Raw genomic sequence first — 23557 nt, forward strand, 5'->3', positions numbered from 1 at the left:
TTACTAAAGGATGATTAACATTTGACCTTTAGCACCTCTGACATACAAATAATGTTTAAGGCAAGGGCACCACTCTATTAAAAGTCTACAGTCTTTAAATACAACCTGACCATGCCACTATTTCTCACATTTTACCAAGCACAAACAAAGCATCTGTGTGATGTTTTCATTTATGGCCATTTCTTTCAACTAACTAGAATCTGTTGTTCCCTGCATCATCAAAGCCCATACAAAACCCACAAGAAAAGGTCACAAGGGTGCTGGTATGTAATCTGTCTGAGTATGGAATGTATGTTTAGTTATGCTACACAGTCCAAGAGAAAGAAGAATACTTTGAGCAGGTATATTAAAACAAAGTAGTTTTCAATAAACTGGACTAGACTTTGTTATGTAACTGTTATACTGGTGGTATTTTGGTTTTAGCACAGGCCTTGCTAAACTCTAGAGAGTGGCAGCGACAACAAATTTCAGATTTTCTGGAGGTGACAAACTGAGAAATTTATCAGTACTTCCTGTTCTACATTTTTTTTTACTTTGCACATAATTATCTTTCTTTTCTTCCAGAGTGTTAGAACAGCTTTACAGATTAAAAATAAATAAATTCCAGCAAATTGAGAAGCTGTTTACCAAGAGGCAATTTATATTGTGGGATGTCCAGCATTAGAACACTGTATCTGTATGGGTTATATCCTGCCAAGGATATGACCACCAGCCTAATTTCGAAGCCCATGGGGCTTCTACATCCCCTAACAGGTGTAGGATTTAAGGAGAGGCACATAAAAGCAATTGGTTAGAGCACCAAAAACTTCAGAGCTTTCTTACTGCCAAAGTGTGCTTCCCCTGCAGGCTTTGTGGAACTGACAGTCAGCTAGCAATCCTACCAGGTTGACAGATAAGTTTCCTGTTGGAGAAATATTCCACATTTTCATTTTTATGCCTGGAAATGTATTTTCTATGGATTTTCATGACTTGTAAAGGGATTTTTAACCTGTGGATGCTTATGTGAAAAAAATGTGCAAAAATCTGTTTTTTGAATTATTTCTACATATTTATGAAGAAATGGTTTGTTAGGGGCAGGGCTTTGTGCCTTTAGGATCTTGTGCAGTCATTTGGATTTTATGTCAAAAACACTACTTTTCTGTCAGGAGGCTTGCCAACTCACACAGGATACACTGTCTATTTTTCAGGCTTCCTTTCTGACTGAACCATAGAGCATTAACTGCTCTCTTCGGCTATTCTTTCTCCTGTCTGCAAGAAAAAAAATTCTTGGGAGTCTTGAGATGTCAGGCTGGCTCCCTCACTGTCTCATCTGTTGATGGGTGACCTTGCTGTGGCTGGACTTGGTTCCTTGGATCACTCATTGATCTCTCAGTCCCTCCGGTGTAGTTCCTCAGGAAGCCACTAAGGGCTGGGAGTGAGACACATCTTCTACGGCTTTGGTGTTGTCTTCTCCAGGCAAAGGAGAACCACTCTTGTCTGCCTTGGGGAGAAGGGGCAGGTGAAGGTTTAATGCATAGCTGGGTAGAGTGCATGATTTGTGGAATAGTGCCCCTGACATGAGTTGGACTTTTTCCAGGGAGTGTCCAAGGAAAAGAAAACAAAAAAATAATAATGTTTCTTTTCCTATTTTTAACTAGGGACATGGAAGAAGGGTCTATATTACGTGATCGAATGCTAAGGTGATCGAACACCTTAACATCGACCATGTAATATCGAACTACAAAACAGCGAACACCGCCGGTAAATGTTACAGTCAAATTAAATGGGGGGCTTTACCTCGCACCCACTGACATAGGGGGGCTGTGCCCCCCACACCCCCCTAACTAAATATACCAACTCTGAGACCACTCCACAGTGGAGAAAATGGCAAAATTCATAGGTTCATAGGTAGGTACCAGGCTATTGGCCCTAGGGCCTATACAAGCTTAGCCAAAAAGGTACCCTGGCTTTCACCACCCAAGAAAATTATTTTCCTGTGCCCCTGTCAAGCAGAACCACATAAGTGATCCCCGGGATGAATTTCCTATTACCTATCCAATCATCAAGATTTTTCTTGAAGAGTGCTAATGAAGAGCTCTGTTTGACATAGATAGGTAGTCTGTTCCAGAGTATGGGAAGTCTCTGGGACAGGACTCTACCCCTCCAGCATGTTCTGTTTATTGTGGTGAAAAGGTTTAGGTCCCTAGAGTGTGTAGCTTGGAGGGATTGAGATTTCTTTAAGTGGAGCATGTCCAACAGGTCTGGGTTTGACATAGCTTTGTATGTTAGACAGGGATCGCCTCTGAGTAGGCGATATGCGACAGAGTAAAGCTGGAGTTTTTTGAGACGGTCTGCATAAGGCATCTGTTTGAGGCCAGTAATCCTCTTTGTGAGGTATTTTTGCGGCCTTTCCAGTTGTTGTAGATGTCTTGTGAGGTACATACCAAAAGGGGTGTTGTACTCTATAATGGGTCTAATGAGTGATGAGTAGAGGGGAACAATGACCTCTTTTTTTCTGGATGAGAAACCTTTTGTGATGAGGTGTGCCACATAGAAGGATTTCCTGACCACTGTGGCAATGTGATTATCAAAGGAGAGACTACTGTCCACCTGTGTCCCAAGGTCTCTTATCACACTTTCGGTGTTAAGTAGACTACCACCTATGTGATAGTTCATGGGTTCAGAGTTTTTACCAAAGGGGATGACAATGCACTTTTTGGCACTGAACTTGAGACCATGGCTTTGACATCAGGCATCTGTCTCAGTGAGGCCCTTTTGTAGGATGTCCACATCGTTAGGAGTTTCAATTATGGCTACTAGTTTGCAGTCATCTGCAAATTTAGTTAGCCAAAGACCTTCTGTGTTAGCCTGTACTTCAGAGAAGTAGATACCAAACAGGAGAGGACCCAGGACTGAACCCTGTAGTACTCCACTTGTCACTGGTCTGATTTGGAGTCTTCTACTTTCACAGTGTGAGTTCTGTCAGTAAGCCAGTTGGAAACCCATCTTGTGACAGGGATTTATACCTAGTTTAGTGAGTTTATCTATAATTCCAGAGTGGGGGGTGGTGTCGAATGCCTTGACGAGATCTAGATAGGCTATGTGAACCACCTTACCCTCATCTATGGCTTTGGTGACTACTTCAAAGAAGTCTATCAGGTTTAGGAGACATGATCTACCTTTTACAAACCCGAACTGTGTGGGGTCCAGAGTTTGGAGATCTCCAATGTCTTTGTTTATGAGTTCCATGATGATACTTCCATGGCCTTGTAGACCAGGCTCGTCAGGCTAATGGGGCGGTAGTTCCCGGGGTCTGTTGTGGCCCCCCCCCCCTTTGTGGAGTGGGATAACCGTTGCGGTGCGCCATTCAATGGGCACAAAGCCTGAGGTGAGGCTATGATTGAACATGGTACTTAGGTGGGGTGCCAGTTCATTCTTTAGTTCATGTAGAAGGCAGCCTGGGATGTTGTCAGGTCCCATGGATGCTGTGTTCTTGGCTTTGGAAAGTGAGGTTTTTACCTGTGCAGCCGTGATTACAGGAACTTTGCATTCTTCCAGTATAAAGATGGGCCCTTTAGGGGGTGAGAGGGGGGTAAAGTTAGCACTGAACCGATTTGCCAAGATTTTGGCAATATCAGTTGGTTCTGTATATTTAGTGTCATTGTGCTGTAACTCAGAGCAGATCTGAGTGTTACCATTGAGGTTCTTCACACAGCTATAGAATGCTTTGTGGTTGTCTTTAGAATCAGTGTCGATTTTGTTTTCATAACTAGCTTTGGAAGATTTTATGAGGGATCTCAGCTTCTTATTGAGGCTGACCAGGGAGTTCCTCCAGTCGTAGGATTTTACTCTTTTTTGCAACAGTTTATTTCTTCTGTTGTAGAGTTTGTTTATGGCAGAAGCATATTGGTTCTGTTAGGGATAGCACAATCCATGCACTTGTGTAAGTGCTTATAAAGTGCATTTGCGTAGGATTCAGCAGTTGTACCTCTATTGTCCATCTGCATGGGTGTCGTGAAGTTTGCCACTTCTGTCTTAAGAAGCGTGAAGTTGGCTTTGGAGAATTTTTTACGGTTGTTTTCCTAATGGGGAGTGGGAGCGGGATGTGTCTAGGGTGATTAGCTTGTGGTCGGATCTGACCAACGAGGAGTTGACCTCTGGTGTGGAACACCGGTCACCCATGTTGGTGATGACCAGGTCTAGGATATTGCTGCCCCAGGTGGGGGTGTGGATAAGTTGATCCAAGGCATTGGAATTGATGATTTCCAGAAAACGTTGAGCAAAAGAGTTGGTACATGAGTAGTTTTCCAAGTTAATGGTAGGGTAGTTAAAATCACCCATTATTAGAGTGTTAGGCTGTACCTTAATATTTTCCAGTGTATCAAGAAAAGAGGAGTTAGTTGAACTTGGATAATCTCGGATGCATTATGCTGAGCAACTAGCTTGGAGGTGTGGATATCCTTAATGAATATGGACACGCCTCCACCTTTAGCATTTCGGTCCGGGTTTGGTGGCCGAAAGGTGTGATATGAATTATAGCATGGTAATGCAGGGATGCTCTCTGGAGCTTTGAACTAGGTCTCGGTCATTGCACAGATGTCAGTGTTCTCCATTTTAAGGAGTGCCTCGAGTAAGTGCATTTTGAGGTTTAGACTTCTAGCATTGAGTAGCATTACCCTCAGATTTTGCTTGCTTGTACCTGTTACGGTGGTGAATTTGTCATTTGAACCTTGCCTAAAAAAGGCACTATAGGGGTGGCAAGAGCCTTTGCCAGTATCCAGAATCCCAAGGATGACAGGTGCAGGCCATCTTTGGTAAAGCATCGTGGTCTGTTGATCATGTCATCCCAGGCAGACAGATACTGGATTCCCTTAGAATGACACCAGAAGCTTAGCCAATTGTTAAAGTCAATCATTTTTTTCTTGTACTGTGGTATCATTCTAGATGATGGCAGGATGTTACTCAGGGTTAGGGTCATACCTGCCTGGGCTACAAGATCGGAGAGCTCCTCCATGTCTCTTTTCATGTAGTCCAGGGAGGTATGTCTCAGGTCATTCACATGAACATGGACAATGACAGAGTCATATTTGTACTTGTTGTGGAGTGACCTGAGTGTGTGCATTATGTGGCAGATCCTGGCACCTGACAGGCAGCTGACAGTAACTTTTTCCTTGTTCAGCCTAGTGAGTGGAACATCAGTGTGCCTGACTATAGAGTCATCTATGACTAGAGTATTGGGTGCGTTATGCCTTATGGGCTGTAGTTGAGTGGCACACTGAGTATGTGGGCTATGTGTCATTTGGGTTGTGTTGGGGGGGTGGAGGTTGCTTGCATTTCTGCTTTGGAGGTCTCTGTTGTTTGGGCAGATTTGTACTGAGAGCCTCCATGAATGTAGGTGTGTGTTTTGTGCTTCTGTGTGTGTGTTTTGGTGGTGTAGGTTTTGAGGGACTATGTGATGAGTGTGGTGCAGTGCAAGTGCTTACCTTCTCCCCTTGACTGTCTAGTCCAGTCTTCGGTGAAGAGAGCTTTGCTTCCAATTTGGCTATATAAGTGCATCTCTCACAGGTCGTAGTGTTGGGTGGTAGGAGGAGAGGGTTGTCTGTGTACATGAGGCAATTGCTGCATTGCCCCAAGATGCCCAGATTCATCAGGTAGACAGGAGAAAACACCGGGAGCTGACATTTAGACATGCCTGAATAGATACTTATTTATTAAGTACTAAAAACTGTTTTCCTCTAGACAAGTGAGTAATTTGTAACTTATTTAATATATGTATATGTGTGTGTATATATATATATATATATATATATATATATATATATATATATAAATATGTATATATATATATATATATATATATATATGTATATATATATATATATATATATATATATATATATATATATATATATGTATATATATCTTCTATTCTCAAAGCAGAAACTATCTGCGTTTATTTCCTTATCTGAAACTTCTGCTGCTAAACAAATTTTAATTTGGAAATTTGCAGAACTGGAAAGAAAGTTTACCAGGCTCACGTGCTAAAAAATGTATTGGCTTTCTTTGAGAACATGAAAAAGTAAGCTGTTGACCTTTCCTCTTCAGAGGTTAAAATTTAATTCCTTAATTTTCTATTTCTCAGGTAACCAAACACTCATTAAAGAGCCCCTATGACTTTGCTGACGCTATCTCCACAGCTGTTGGTTTTGGGTCAGTTAAAAGAAGATTTGCTTGGTTACATTCACAAAACTTACTAGATGTTGAAACATAGATTTTAAATTCTCCCGTAGACAAGGGATTTCTGTTTCTGAGGCCATTAATAATTTTTGATGAAAGAAGGGAACTGATTCAAGGGATGACCTGAATTTTTCCACCTTCCTTTTCTAAGTTCAATAAACATTTTCTTTCTAATTCATGAACCTTTTTCAAAAAGCAATTTAAGCAGCGAGGTGCTGTCAAAGAGCAATGCTAAAACCAATGGTAAGGAGAGTCTGAAAAGAAAGGAAAAGCCTCCCAGAACCAAAGACAGTTCAGAAAGCCAGACCACCCCCATGCCTCCCACCCTGGCAATCTATCCCTCAGTCTAGGACTGCATCTTCCTCAGTGGCATCAGCTTATCTCAGAAAAATGGGTTCTGAAAATCACCCAGCAGGAGTGCAGATGACATTGGGAGTCCTTTCCTCTTTTTCTGCGGATTTCTCTTTATCCTGTAAACTAAACTTCCCTGCTTCTTCCACTTTTGGATCACATGTTGTTTCACAAGGGTCATACAATTAGTACATCCAAACTAGATGTGTAAAGTTTTAATTTAAGGATTTTTCTGGTGGCAAAGAAAGAAGGAACTTGGAGATAAATTCTACATCTTTCTTTCTCAATTATCCCAAAGTTTAAAACGTTTTCCCTCCAAACCGTGTTGTCTCTCATTTCCTCCTCAGTTTTATGGTAACACTAGTTTTAAAAGATGCTTAAACATCATATTCCTATTGGCAAGGTATTCAGATTTTTTTCTGTATCTGGCTCACATTACCTGTTCTCTGACTTATCCTTTTGGTCTATCTACTGCACCAGGGGTATTTCCAAAGTGTCTTGCTCCAGTAATTGCTTACTGCAAGAATACACATCTATCCATATTTGGATAGCTGTCTTATATTTACAGAGTTTTTCCCAGTTGTTATGACTCACTGAGATGTGTCATGAAACTCCTCAATTTAGGGTTTCAAATGAACTTAAAGAAAACTCGTCTCATCCCATCTCTCAGAATTTTTTTTTCTGGGATCTACTCTGTATACTTCCTTAGGAAGAGCTTTTCTTCTTTAAGAAAAAGTAGAACTGTACAGATAAAACTTTCTGACCTTTTCCACCCAGTCTGTGACATCTGTCAAAGAATTTCTCGGCATTCTGGGTTTCATGGCTTCTATGATTATCATGATTCCCCAAGTCAGACTTCACATGAGAAAAATTCAGTGGTAAATCATATTGGCCTGATTTCAGTGCTGAGATTTGCAAGAAGAATGTTACACTGGTAAGTGAACAGTTGTCTCTCAATCCTGGTGTCTCTTTTTCCCTTCTGACTCCATCTCGGTCTGTCACAATAAATGCTTCAGACTTTGCTTGTGGGGGCTATATCCAATGGAGTGAAATTGTAAGGTCTGTGGAACAAATAGGACAGACAAAAGCACATAAATGTCGAAGAAGTGTTGGCAGTAATCAACGCTATAAAGGCCTTAAACCACCTCTGGTCTGTGGGACCTCTGCAAGTTATCACAGGCAACACCACAGTGATGTGGTATATAAACACACAAAGGTACCAGATCTTATCCCTTTTGCAGACTGGTTATGATTGTGTGAGAGGTAGCGATTCAACTCAGTTTGACTCTTCAGCCTTCTTACATTTCATCAGAACAGAACATTATAGCAGAAAAGCTGAGAAGGAGCAAGACAGCCTCTCACAAATGAAATATGTGGGGGTTTGCAGGAACTGACACAACTGTGGGAAATTCATCAGATAGATCTGTTTGCCTCCTTTCCAGATAGACAGTTAAAATAATTCTTCTACACAACTCCTTGCAAAAAGACCTGGAAGACAGATGTTTTCCCATTCCCATGGAAAGGAATGCTCCTGTATATATTTCCAACCTTTTCAGTGATATCTATGGTTCTTGTAAAGATCTAGAAAGACCCCTCCCCCAAATAAAGGGGTGTTGACTCACTTTTGGCCCAGGAATCAGTAACTCTTTTCTTTTGAAGATGGCCAAGGGCAATTACCAGAGGCTTCCCCACAGGCTGGATTTACTCACACAAGACAGGGGATGTTTGACACATGTTGATGTGAATGACCTGAGAAGTACCTCCTTGGACTACATGAAAAGAGACATGGAAGAGCTCTCCGATCATGTAGCCCAGGCTGGTATGACCCTGACCCTGAGTAGCATCCTGCCCTCACCAAGAATGATACCTCAGTATAAAGAAAAAATGATCAGTTTCAGCAATTGGCTAATCTTCTGGTGTCATTCAAAGAGGATACAGTGTCTGTCATGCTCGACAAGCCCCGTTGCTTCACAAGAGACGGCTTGCACCTGTCACCCCTAGGCTTTCGAATACTGGCCAAGGCTCTTGCTGCCCCCATAGTGCCTTTTTTAGGCAAGACTCAAAAGTCAAACCCACCTCCCTAAACAGCACAATTAACAAAAAACTGAAGGTTATGCTACTCAACGCCAGGAGTTTAAATCTCAAAATGCATGCGCTCAAAGCACTCCTCAGTATGGAGAAAGTCGACATCTGTGCAGTAACTGAAACCTGGTTCAAGGCTCCAGAGAGAACCCCAGCACTACTGGGCTACAACTCATACCACACATTTCAGCCACAGAACACGGACTGAAACACAAAAGGAGGGGGTGTATCCATATTCATCAAGGATACCTACACCTCCAGGTTAGTGGCGCAGCATGGCACCTCTGAAATCATCCATGTGCAACTAACATCGGGCAAATCTGCAGTGCAAATTGTGGCCTGCTACAGATCACCCTCCATGACCCAGGACCACCACTCCACCTTTCTGGAGACACTGGAAAACATGAAGGTCCTACCAAACACCCTGATATTGGGCAATTTCAATTACCACTGGGAAAACGACTCGAGTACAAATTCCCAGGCCCAGCGCTTCCTGGAATTCATCAACTCAATGCCCTGGATCAGCTGGTAAACTCCCCTACCAGAGGTGAAAACATATTGGACCTGGTCATCAACAACATGGGCGACAGGTGTTCTACACCAGAGGTCAACCCGTCATTGGTTAGATCAGTCCATAAACTAATCACTCTGGATGTCCACACCACACCACCACCCCCAACTAAGGAAACCACAGTAAAAAACTTTTCTAAAGCAAACTTCACCTTACTTAAGACAGAGGTGGTAAGTTTCACAGCCCCCATGCTAAAGGATAACGTTGCTCCAAGATGCAGAAACATTTCCAAATGCACTCTATGAGCACCTACAAGAATGCATGGATCGTGCCATCCCTAGCAAAACCAAGACTCACTCCTCTAAGAGAAGAAAACCAGTTTGGTGGACCCCTGCAATAAATAGGCTATACAACAGAAGAAGAAAACTAGTTCAGAAAAAAAGCAAATCCCAAGAAGGAAAGACATCCCTGATTAGTATCAGTAAGAAACTGAGGTCCCTCATGAAATCATCCAAGGCTAACTTTGAAAGAAAATAGCCAAGGATTCAAAAGATAACCACAAAGCCTTCCTTAGCTATGTTAGGAATCTAAGTGGCAACTCGCAGATATGCACTGAACTAGTGCAAAATAGCACAAAATATACTGAACCTACTGATATTGCCAACATCCTGGCAGATAGATTCAGTGCAAACTTCACCCCCCTCTCACCTCCAAAAGGGTCCACAACAATACCGGGAAAGTGCAGTGTCCCAAAAATCACAGACGCACAGGTGAAAACAGCCCTTTCAAAAGCCAAAAACACAGCATCAGTGGGACCAGATGGTGTCCCAGGCTGCGTCTTGCACGAACTACAGAATGAACTAACCCCCCACCTAAACATGCTGTTCAGCCTCAGCCTCTCCACAGGCTACGTGCACATAGAATGGCGCACAGCAACAGTTATCCCTCTCCACAAAGGAGGGGCCACAACTGACCCTGGTAACTATCGCCCATAAGCCTGACTAGCCTGGTCTGCAAGGCTATGGAGTGCATCATCATGGAACTCATTAACAAAGACATTGGGAACCTCCAAACACTTGACCCGACCCAGTTTGGCTTTGTTAAGGGCAGATCATGCCTACTACACCTGGTTGACTTCGAGATAGTCAACAAGCAATAGATGAGGGAAAGGTGGTTCACACAGCCTATCTTGACCTCGCCAAGGCTTTTGACACCATTCCCCACTCCAGTATTACAGAAAAACTCACCAGCCTGAACATAAACCCCTATGTCACGAGATGGGTTGCCAACTGGCTTACAGGTAGAACTCACACTGTAAGAATAGCGGGCTCCAGGTCCGACTCTAAACCAGTGATAAGTGGTGTCCTGCAAGGCTCCGTCCAGGGACCCCCTACTGTTCGGCATATACTTCTCAAAAGTACAGGCAAACACAAGAGGACTATGGCTAACCAAGTTTGCCGATGACTGCAAACTGGGAGCCATAACTGACTCTCCGGCTGACACAGACATCATCCAAAAGGGCCTTACTGTGATGGACACCTGGTGTCAAAGTCATGGCCTCAAGCTAAATGCCAAAAAATGTATAATCATCCTGTTTGGGAAAAACAAAACACCCACGAATTACGACATAGGTGGCAGCCCCCTTAATACAGAAGAGGTAATAAGAGATCTGGGGACCCAGGTAGATAGTAATCTCTCCTTTGACAATCATATTGCCAAAGTAGTTAGGAAATCCTTCTATGTGGCCCATCTAATTACTAAAGGGTTCACATCTAGAAATAAAGAGGTTATAGTGCCCCTCTACTCGTCACTCATTAGACCCATCATAGAGAACAGTGCCCCATTTGGGATGTACCTCACAGGACACTTCCAACAGCTGGAAAGACCATAAACGTACATCACCAAGAGGATTACTGGTCTCAAACATATGTCCTATGCAGCCCGACTGAAAAAACTCCGGCTGTACTCAGTGGCATATCGCTTACTCAGAGGTGATCTCTGCCTGACTTACAAAGCCATGTCCAACTCAGAATTGATGGACATGCTCCACCTAAAGAAATCCAAGTCACTGCAAGCCATGCACTCTAGTGAGCTAAACCTTGCCACAACAATAAATAGAACATGCTGGAGGGATAGATTCCTGTCACAGAGACTCCCAATGCTTTGGAACAAAATTCCAAATTACATCAGGCAGAGCCCCTCACTAACACTCTGCAAGAGAAGCCTTGACGAGTGGATGGGTAACAGAAAATACACCCCTGGGATCACGTCATTGGCTCTGCTTGACAGAGGATCAGTTAATTAATCAATGGGGCAGCGAAAGCCGACACACTCTGGCTAGGCTTATAAATGCCCTCGGGCAGATAGCCTAGTACCTACCTATGAACCTATGAACCTGCTCTTGAAACTACATCAACTGCCTGGATGACAGAATTGTAGAAGCTTTTAGGCACCTAGTTTTAGGGGAATTGCAGCAGATACTAAAGAAGGCTAAAAAAGTGCTACTAGGAAATCATGTATGTGTAAGAGGAAAATATTTCAAGGCCTAGGTACTTCTGCTAGAATATTATTATTGTGGGTTATTATCCTCTGGACTTGGCTATCAAGATGCAGCTTTTGGTCATTTCTGTTTGTCTCCCCTTGGATCCCCTTCTACCTGTTCACAAGTCAAGTAGTTTTACCTAGAAAACAGGAGTATCCTCCTTGGGATTTTAACTTTGAGCCTGAAAAGATAAAACTTTTTACATTTCAACCATCTCATCAGAATGAATTGAGGTTCTTAACATGGAAGACCGTATTTCTTATTGCTCTGAATTCTGCAAGAAGAGTATCTGAGCCACAACGTGTAAGGTAGGTGGTCAGCCCGTTTTAATTTCCACAAGGACAGGGTTTCGTTGAACACAAAAACGTCTTTAATGCCTAAAGTGGTTTCAGAGTTTACCCTGAACCAATATATCAGTACCATTGTCTTTTTTTCTAGAACCTAAAAACAAGGGAGAAATAATCTCACACACACACACACACACACACACACACACACACACACACACACACGCACGCACGCACGCACGCACGCACACACACACACACACACACACACACACACACACACACACACACACACACACACACACACACACACACACTGGATATTCACAAGCATCTTGGAGACTACCTGGATGGAACAAAATCCTTTAGGAAGGCTTTTCAGTTGTTTATTACCTATGAAAGTAAGAAGAAGGAACGGCCAATGTCAAGGCAGACAGTTTTAGATTGTTTCCTCTCATGCTACCTCTTTCTGACAGTCTCACCATAGCAAGTCACTTCCAGGCAGGGTCAAGGTTCACTCTTCTGTGCCTTTATGGAAAGTGACAAACTCTAGATGTATTCTGTTGGTGGCAACTTGGGCCTCTGTTCATACTTTTACGAAACATTACAAACTGGATTCCTTTTCCAGGTCTAGAGTAAACTTTATTATGACCTTTCTCCAGGGGTTCTTGGATTCCTGAATTCCTTCCTCTGCCCTATATAATGCTAAACTTGGGTAAACTACCTGTACAGCTTAGGTACTGCAGCAGTGATCTAGTGCTGAACATAGTACTGTTGTGTAAGCAAATGTACCGTAACAGGTGACGTTCTAATAAATCACTGTTGCAGTAGAAATCCTCTCCCTGCATCAAACTTATTTTGTTTTTGCTTTTGTTTTATTACCAAGGTGTGTATATATGCAGACACACACACACACACACACACACACACACACACACACACACACACACACACACACACACGCACACACACACACACACACACACACACACACACACACACACACACACACACACACACACACACAAAATCCTTGTGCATATAGTTACTTATACATATTGGATTTTCAGATTTTCCTCTTTCCTAACATTTTTCATTTCAAGGATCTAGCCTCCCTTAGGTTCATAGGTACTTACTAGGCTATTGATCTGTAAGGATATTAAGAAGCCTAGTCTTACATTCCCATAGCAGTTTTTAGTCATTATTTTGCATACAAATAATTTAGAGGTAGGCAGAGCAAGGATATGTTGGAACATTCACTTGTTGCTCTTATCCATGAGGGATATGAGTGCTAAACTGGGAATGAATTTGAGATTTCACATTCATTTTTTATAAATTATATTTGAAGCAAAAGAGCTCTGAAGCTTTTGGCACTTTAACCATTGCTTTTATTTGTCTCTCCTTGAGCCAGATAGTAGTTAGGATAAGTGGGAGATGCCATGAGGCTTTAAAAGCTGGCTAGTAGTAATGTCCTTGAAAAGATATAACAATGATCTATTAGAACATCCACTTTTATGGTAAGTTTAATTAAACAACTGTACTTTCTATGGCATGGAAGTCATAAAGGTTTATATTTCCCATAGGACAAGAGAGAAGACCTGAGACAGGCCACCATGACTGCGCAAGAAGGCAGGAGAGTGCCTCTGAATAGCAAGAAGTGGCGACAGTTGATCAACACCCTGATCTCATGTAAAATGGGAAAAAGGGCATTGATAATGATGATGATGATAATGAATCCTCAATGACAATAAAAAGTCTAGATTCATCAGTCAGGTTTAGGCTTTTGAATTAAAAGTTTCACATTTTAGTTTACTGGGTAACGGGCTGACACACACTGAGTATTTTGTGATATAGCCCAGGTGACACCATCACAGTTAAAACATGGTTTACTATTAAAATTGTGAATGAAGATGGTCCACAAAAGGAAAACTCAAAACATGGATGTTCGAATGTCCATCTTGAACATCTCTGTGTTGAAAGTTCATATCAGTGAATGCACTGTGTAGTCGCTGATATGAACTTGAAGTACTGTACAGAGATTGCGGTACAGTGCGGTTTGAGAAATTCATCCCTTTCCTCACTGTAGTGCGATCTTGGAGTTGGAGTATATAGTTTGCAGGGGTTGTGGGGGGTGCAAAGGGGGCTTGCCCCCTGCAAAAACATGATGTGAAGTGTAGAAATTTAGTTTACTTGTGCTCCTACATAAACATCACTTGATGTGTTTGATTTTAATGTCGAATCCGCTGAATTCGTTGTGATGTGTTGAATGTTTTTTTCCTACTTCTTATTCGGTGTTCTGAGCGGTAATTAATTTGTCCCACAACATTTTCATAGTAAACCATAAAACATATGTAAAAGAAGTCATTGAAAATACAAGTGTGTACAGAATAAGACAGAGCATCAAGAATATGCAATACACAGGAGGCATGAAGATGAAAAATAATACTGATGTTATATTAAAAAAACATGCAGGAGCAGGAACAGTATTTACACATTTATGATGCTAGTTACATACGATATTTACATTGATATGCTGTAGAGAAATAAAATAGAGGCTCTATGAGTGGAACCAGAGGACCCAGAAGAAGAGGTAGTGGATACATGGTTAAATGATATGCCCCTTTGGGGGTAGGGGCACTGGGCTTTCTTGAGAAGGTCAGTAGTTGGAAGTTCATTTAGAGGAGAGTGTCTTTATATAATTGGAGAGAGACTGCCAAGGAGAAGGAGCAACTGTAGAGAAGGATTGTTTGGTATCATGTAACGTATTTGTCAGGGTATTGGAACTGACTGAGAGTAGCCCTCAGGTTGTAGGTGGATGTTTTTTTTCAATAAGTTTAGATACTGGTGGGGGGTTGAGATGAAATAGCTTAAAGAGTTAAAGTTTAAAAAGGATGAGACAGTGGTGTTTTCATTGAGAAGAGTTTCTGATGAAACAACCAATTTTGTTGATGATGGTTTGTAGGGCATCAATGTTTTATTACCCCTAGACACCATTTTAACAGAATTATTCTCACTCACTCTTAGACGGCACTATTTAGGAGAGAGAGAAAGAAAACAAAAAACTTGAAGGCAAGAGTAATTAGATTATTGCAGTTAATAGGTCAGAGCAGACAAGCCTAGCTATTACTGGCTAACTGACCTTTTCAGACAAACTGTCCTTAGGTTAATTGCCTTCTTACAAATATTTATTCTGGCAAATGACATTTGGTCAAATGTATGTGGCATTGCTGTATTACCTGCTTTTAGTGATATGACTGAAGACACTTATAGTGGGTTTTTATACATACTTAAAGACAACGTTTACTGTTTCTTCATACAATGGGAGTGCATATGGCTGAGAAAAGAGGACATCAGATGTACTTACCAAAATCTTCAATTGAAGCGTCACAGTCTGTGTCATTATTGTCAAGGTCACTCTGTGATGTGAACGAATCATGTTCATTAAATTCTTGGTTACCACTAAAAAAGAAGAACATTAATTTTTAATATTTTTCAGTGGCTAAATTTCATGCTAATTCTGATGCATCATTAACTCATTTTGTTGCAGTAAAAACTGTCAGTCTCAGCATCTTAATGGTAGATTAGCAGTTCTGCCTCATTTGTCATCTATAATGCAGCTGAGACATTATATCATCATAACTCTTATTCCCTGCCCTGTCTTTCTGCTTAATAAAATGACTTAAAAATGAGAGAAAGGACTCTTAGTGCTTGAAACATGGGATACCTTTTAAGCACTCAGTACGTCGGCCTACTATTTTCCTGCAGTGTCAGAATTCTTTGTTGCCAACGCAGCTGTTTGAGGATTGACAAAATCATTCCTCTGGTCAATCAGATTGTGAAACCAAAGTATCTAAGGAGCAGGATGGCTAAAAAGAGTCAGTTACCTCTGATTCTTTAAATGATCTATTATATATTGTGACTTATGCTTTACTCTTGTTGTATGTTGTGGTACTTTTCCATTAAAGCACACTAAAACAATACTGTACTGGCCTTTAAAACTCATAACACTATGCCTAGATTGTAGTAGTATATAGATGACAGTTTCCTTGTGTCGTCCTGCAAATATTTAGTAGATATACGCTTCAGTCATATACTGGTTTAGTATCTTTATACTAGACTGAACAAGGCATAAATTGGATCCATAATTGTCAGCTTTGTGGTAAATGAAACTCATCTTTAAGAGGTGCAACATTCCAGCAGTAATTAGAGAAGAGAGTAAGAGGTGAGCTGGGATTCGGCAGAAAATTGAGTCAGAGGAGGTGGAACACTGTTCCAAACAGCTCACTATAATACAGAATCTGCATTTCTTAAGAACAGGACAGGTAGGTAAAAATGTTATACAATCATACCTCTCAACCTCTTAGAGTAAGAAATCTGGACAAAGCCATAAATAAAAGTGGGAAAAGGGCCCCAGAATAGGGACAATTTTTAAACATTGGTCTTACAAACTTAGAAAGTTAATAGAATAGCAGGTTTTGCATTAGCATGAATTTTCTGAAGGGTATGCAGTCTGTAGCTCAAATGTCTGTCATTATTCTCTAAATTCAGTCTTTAACGATTTGACAATAATTTTCCAGAAAACTATAATTTTATGAAAAACTGACCAAAAATATAAGGCAAAAATCTGGGCATTCTGCAAACATCTGTACAGTTGAGAGGTATGTATACAATATTATTTAAAAGTGGGATAACTTCTAAAATTACACATTGTTTGTGTTTTCGGCTTTTCCTGGTTAGGGGTTGCCACAGCGGAACTCCCAACCTTCAGCGAAGGCACACCCATTCATACATGTTTTTCAGAGGCCACTCAACCGCAGGGAGGACATGCAGACTCCACACAGAAGGCACTCCAGTCAAGAATTGAACAGAAGAACCTCTTGTTGTGAGGCAACAATGCTACCACTGTACCACCGTGGATTCATATTCTAACATTACACATACTGTTTCATGAGTGTTTTTGCATGAAAGGTTTTCATTAATTGTTGTAGTTAGATTTTTTTAAACAGCTGGGCACAAAAGAAATTATGAAACAGTATGTGTAAAAAAAATTCTAAAATTACTCAGAGAAGTACAAAATAAAAGAGACAGAGGGATTTACAAGCCAATTTTATGGCATGATGAAAATTTGGAAAATATTGAAGATATCATCTTAAACACGACTACTGAGAAGAATGTGGGAAACTAAACGCAATATAATTTTGTTACCACATATAGCATAGATGGTTGGGACTTAAAAAACATTAGCCTAAAGAATTGGGAGGTATTACAAAGCAACCCCTTTGTTAGTAAAAAACTTAACCCCCCCCCACAGATCATTTTCAGGAGAGGGGCAAATATGAAAAAGTTGTTGGAAAATAAAATCCCTAGTACAAGTAAAAATCCTGGGATGGTTAAATGTGAAATGTGCAATTACTGTAAGTTTATGGAGATTGGGAAAACATATCACATTAAGGGTAGGAAATACACCACAAGTAAGAAATTTAACTGTCAGTCCAAAATTATAGTGTCCCTAGCAAGATGCCAACAGTGCCCAGTATTTTATATTGGGAAAACTATAAGGACCCTGAAGGAAAGAGTGTGCGAACATCTGCACAATATTAACAAGAGAAAACTAGATAATGCATTAGCTAGGCACATAATAGAGTTCCCTGAACATACATTTAAGTTCCGAGCCATAGATCAGGTTCAAACAGATGGTAGGGGAGGACCAGACCACCTCCTACTGGAAAGGTTGGAATTATTGTGGCAATTATGCACAAGTGCTTGTCAGTACCCACAAATTAATGAAATTTATTCGATGTTATGTATACTAAAACTTAAAGATTGCAAATAGATGCACATAATGACATGGCTTTAACATTTATTTTTTTTGTTTTTAAGAATTTATATCCATTATTAATTATAAAATATATGTCTTTAAATAATTGAACCTTAAGACCAGGTTTTAACATTGTATGAATTATTGGTAGTAGGATGTAAGGAAGTGTCTATTGGTTGAAATGTGTCATATGCTTTTTGGAAGCAATTATTTAAACTGGAATTTTTAGGATGAATGGATATTCTGATGAAGTCTTTGTAAATTTAGAGACGAAAAGCGCTTAATTAAACAGTTTTTCATTCACAACTCTTGTACTGGACTGATTGGCCTATTTTTTTCCTGCAGCCATTTGGTTCATATTGTGAGTCTTCAGCGTTTTTCCTTGGTTTAAACTTTTATAGTATCTTACTACTTCCATTATCTGTGTACCTAAATATGTAGGAGTATTAAACAAAAGCTATGTAAATTCTGAACATCTATTTATTTAACCTGCTGCAAATGATATTAAACAATAGTACCACAGAGGTTAGATGAGCCACTGGAAAAAATTGTTTTTTTTTTTTTAGAAATGAGTCATTGCATAATAGTAATGAAACACTTGAGTGTGTGTGTGTGTGTGTGTGTGTGTGTGTGTGTGTGTGTGTGTGTCTGCGTGCATGCACATTACTCAACAAGCAGTGTATGCAGTAGCACACCAGATTTCCTAGAAGTTGTACAGAACAAATGAGTACAATCAAAAATGTAGGCTAACATATAATTGTTACAATGAGATGTACTAGCTGCAAACTATAGCTAAATATGTACGGAGGACAGCAAAATATTTATGTAATAAGGTCTGACAGGTTGTGTGTTACTATCGAACGCATATACAGTGATACTGCATCTGCATCTGCGGTTATGCATTTTTGCATACAGCCCTTAGTCATTTACTGCACTGCTTTAAGAATATTTCACCAGTAAAGAGTCCAGGAACAAATATTAACTCATTTTCAGGTCTATACTAAGGAAGAGTTATTGGTGAGCAGATTAAAAATCAATACAAATTAAACAGAATACACACACATCTATGTATATTTTGTTATTATGACTCTGTCCAGGGATGATGTCACTTCGTAGTAACACACAACCTGTCAGACCTTATTACATAAATATTTTGCTGTCCTCCGTACATATTTAGCTATAGTTTTAGTTCCACATGCTCACTGGTTTATACACAGCTAAAATTATTTATTGAACTTTCTTATCAATTTTTACTTTGTGCAAAATCAGACATGCTTTGCAAAATCTGAACTACTTTACCAACCTATATGAGATTATTTCAGGGCAATCTTCTATCGAACGCATATACAGTGACTTCCTGCTTGGTGGCTCTGCAGTGCACGATCGGAAGCTGTTCACTATTTCAAAACTATCACTTCCCCTCTGGAAGAAAAATTAAGAAGAAACATATAACGACAAAACTGGTGTCACTTCTGCCACGTTCATCTCAACTTATGCATGACATAATTGGTGGGAAATTGCAGGTCTCGAGCTTGTTCTAGAAGGTTTTTGATTCACTTCTTTACACGTTCTTCTGAAGTTACATGATTCATATATATAACGTGTACTGCCTACCCAAAGTCTCTGCACAAAAACCTGGTAATGACTTGTGACCCCTTTTGCTTGAGTGTAGCATGCCCTAATGGTGCATTAGTATACAGTATTGAACCACCGTACATGCTATCACCCACTCATCCTTTTGTGACATTGACATTTACTGCTGTGCTCTTACTCAGTTGTCTCTGTCCAGCACCTGTTACCTGTTCCTTCATTTACCCTGCTTATACTGTCAGTGGGCAGTTAGCTAGGTGTACACACATACACATACAGACAGACACATACTCATATACACACACACACACACACACACACACACACACACACACACACACACACACACGCGGACATAGATACACATGTGCATATGCACACATACAGAAATACTGTTGCCACATAAGCATGCATACTCATGAATAAGGAGTCATTTCATGTAGTAAGTAAAACCAAATCTAGTCCATTACCTCAGACTGGAAAGTTGAACCTGAGCTGTTACTGTTATGTGTCCAGTCCGGTGACACAGCATCCATTCTGGTCAGTCTTGGTTTTTCTTTCATTTTCTCAGATTTTGAACTCTCCCCATTTACCTTTTTAGGATCAAGAGAATTTGATATTGGTTAGATAAAGGAAGGAAACAGTTTGTTTAATGCAAAAGAATACCTTTCTTTAAGGTTAATGATTAAAAGAATACCTTTCTTTAAGGTTAATGATTAAAAGAATACCTTTCTTTAAGGTTAATGATTAAAAGAATACCTTTCTTTAAGGTTAATGATTAAAAGAATACCTTTCTTTAAGGTTAATGATTATTCTCATTACCTGAAGGAACAAAAACAAACTGAGACAAGTTGACAGTTTTACAAGTAAATCACAGCTTACAGCATTTCATGGTATATTCATTGCCTATGTTGTAAGGAAATATGGGAGCTGAGAAAACTATAAGTGCCACCTTCAAGGTGAGACATTGAAATGGAATTCCCATCTTGTGGCTACTAAAGTCCTTTTCAGAATGTATGGAGAGTTCAAGTGAATCATTATATGAATTTAGATGGACCTGCAAGGCTTCACAGCTTCCTATAATTAGTAAGTACCTCTGTAGGTACTTGTGTGTGATACTTCAGTGACCCAAGTCTGTATATGGGCGTGTGAAGGATACTGCATCTGCATCTGCGGTTATGAATTTTTGCATACGGCCCTTACTCATCTACTGCACTGCTTTAAGAATATTTCACCAGTAAAGAGTCCAGGGACAAATATTAACTCATTTTCAGGTCTATACTAAGGAAGAGTTATTGGTGAGCAGATTAAAAACCAATACAAATTAAACAGAATACACACACATCTATGTATATGAGTTTATAATGAACGATCATCAGTGAGTTTGATCGAAACACAAAATATCAAACAAACTCAATGGCAATTACCATTAATTACCTTAAAATCAGCACAAAAAAGTAATCATAAATGTAAATCAATAAGTCAGAGTTTTTACTGTGTGATACCTTAAACCTGTGAAACTGTAGCTTGGCTGGGTTTTTCTTGCAGTTTTTACTAAGTGGCTTATCTGTGTGCCTTTTTTTACCCTTTGGTTTGGTTTATAGACACACACACACACATGCACACACACGCGCACACACGCACGCACACACACACACGCACACACACGCACACACACGCACACACAGACACACACAAACACACACACACACCAGTGGCACAACAGGTAGCACATTCACCTTTGATGCAGAAGGCTGTGGGTTCTATTCCTACACCAGGTCGATTGATTGATGTCAGTGTAGTTCAGCATAAGGGGAGTGTTGCACTTCTGTGTGTGTTGCCCTTCAGAGGGGACATTAAATTGAGACCCCATCTGCATGAGTTGGTGGTAGGTTAAATAGATGTAAATGATCCCACAGCACCTACTGAAAATATTAGGGGGAGCTACCCAATGCCCTGGCCAAATTTCCCCTAGTAGTAGAAATACTACCTATGGTCTTCCCTGAAAAGAGGCTACTAGTCTAGTGGGGCTAATCTGGTCAACAATGGGTAAATAAATAAAGTATGTTTATAAATATAGCTACTATATAGCTAGTGGGGTTTGGCTTTATTGGCCTGAAATTGTCCATTAAAATGACTTAAAACGTAAAAGTCATGGGCATTCAGAATTGCCATATAGCTGAAACACCTGATGTTCATAAGGGTCATTTGCATATATCCCATGGTCCTCTGTTACAGGAGGTTTGGGAGGTCACTCTTTGAAAGTTCTAGCTTGGCTGGAGTTTTCATTTAGTTTTTTTTCTCATTGGTTTTTCAGTGTGACCTTCTAACTCTTTGTTTATATATATATATATATATATATATATATATATATATATATATATATATATATATATATAATATGTATGGATGTAGCTATATATATATGTGTATATATAAACATATATATATATATATATATATATATATATATATATATATATATATATAAAAGTACAAACACACACACACACACACGTAAACTTATACATTGTATACATACACGTATTATGTATATATATTTATATGAGTGTTATCTGAGATATTCCTGCATGTATTTTATTTCATGCTGAATCGCTGGTGTTTTTCATTAGTGGTGGAGATTGCTTGAATTATGTAATGCTGTGACTCTGGTGTTAGTATATTTAATTTCTGTGAAAAAGCTGTTTATTGTTTTACTTTCGGTAATCACAAATGTAACCTACTGGTTTTCGTTTGTGATTACTTTTCTCAGTGACTTTAGTGATGATTAATTACCAATGAGTGTTTGTTCGATGATTTGTGTTTTGATTAAACTCCCAAGCGAGTATTCATTATAACCTTGTGTGTGTGTGTGTGTGTGTGTGTGTGTGTGTGTGTGTGTGTGTGTGTATATATACACACACACACACACACATATATATATATATATATATATATATGTATATATATATATATATATATATATATATATATATATATATATATATATAAAAACACACACTATACATCCAGATATGAAGATATGTGTGTTAAGCAATATCAAGCCAATACAGACGTGCAACAGCTTAAAAAAATAAAAGTTTTTATGAAGTTTGGAGGGGGCCAGGATCTGGATATAGGAAGCCGACTGGTACAAATGTACAAAATGGCTCACTACAGTAGAAGTCGAAAGTCTATTTATTTTTTTCTTGCTTTCCAGTTGAAGAGCTGCGGGGGTGGGTGGCGGCATGCTAGATGAGCCAGGTGTGTGTGTGTGTGTGTGTGTGTGTGTGTGTGTGTGTGTGTGTGTGTGTGTGTGTGCATGTGTGGGGCACCCTAGCATCCAGACAAGAGTATGACTCGTGTGATCTTACACAATAGTGATCACATATAGTGAAAAATCAAAGAAATGCATTTTTTGCAGTCAGGCAAGCCTCCCTGTAAACCCTGATATTGGGACTGTACCTCCACAGCCCCACTGCTAATATATACCAACTCTTTAGCCGCATCATTACAGGGAAAGGGGAAATCACTGGTCTTCTGGAAAAAATCACTGGTCTTCTGGCAATTTGTCCTTCATTGGAAAAGCTGGGCAGTTGCACAGTAGTGACTGAACAAATGAGTATATTTCAGAAATAAACCTGGCTCCTCTATACACACATATACACACACGCACACACACAAACACACACACACACACACACACATCTATATATATGGTAGAATATAATAATAATACTGATGATAATAAACAAGAGTCTGAAACAGCTTTTTTCTAACAGTATGTTTATTTACAAAGGACAAAGTGCAAACAGCAAAATAAAATCCAGTTCTTTATGATAGAAACTCCATTTCCTAGCCTTTATAACCTTAGGAACCACCCCTTTTATATCTATATATATATATATATATGGGGTCTACTGTATATATTCGAAAACTCACTTCTTCAAATATAAACAGTAGACCCGCGGTTACGTGAAAGTGCACCTCAGCAAAAGTGCACTTCAAAGAATATCGGTTCAACGAACCGATAAAGAACACAGTAACATTGTTTTTGCAGGGGGCAAGCCCCCTTGTACCTCCCCATGTGGGGGGGCTGTGCCCCCCACACCCCCCCTACATAAATATACCAACTCTGAGATCGCACTACAGGGGGGAAA

The 23557-nt window shown here is 39.9% G+C and overlaps 1 protein-coding gene across 1 annotated transcript in view; it reads right to left on the reverse strand.

Moving 5' to 3' along the window:
* Window positions 1-23557, reverse strand: part of CARD14 (caspase recruitment domain family member 14) — a 186298-nt gene that overhangs the window by 70183 nt on the left and 92558 nt on the right. The window contains exons 9-11 of the mRNA XM_044068083.1: window positions 19868-19990; window positions 19111-19229; window positions 15354-15448 (exon numbers count right to left, since the gene is read on the reverse strand). Coding sequence (XP_043924018.1) covers window positions 15354-15448; window positions 19111-19229; window positions 19868-19990 — 337 coding nt within the window. The remainder of the gene's footprint in view (window positions 1-15353; window positions 15449-19110; window positions 19230-19867; window positions 19991-23557) is intronic.

This window comes from Protopterus annectens, chromosome 4.part0, assembly GCF_019279795.1.
Source record: "Protopterus annectens isolate FY-2018-M chromosome 4.part0, PAN1.0, whole genome shotgun sequence".
Classification (NCBI taxonomy): domain Eukaryota; kingdom Metazoa; phylum Chordata; order Ceratodontiformes; family Protopteridae; genus Protopterus; species Protopterus annectens.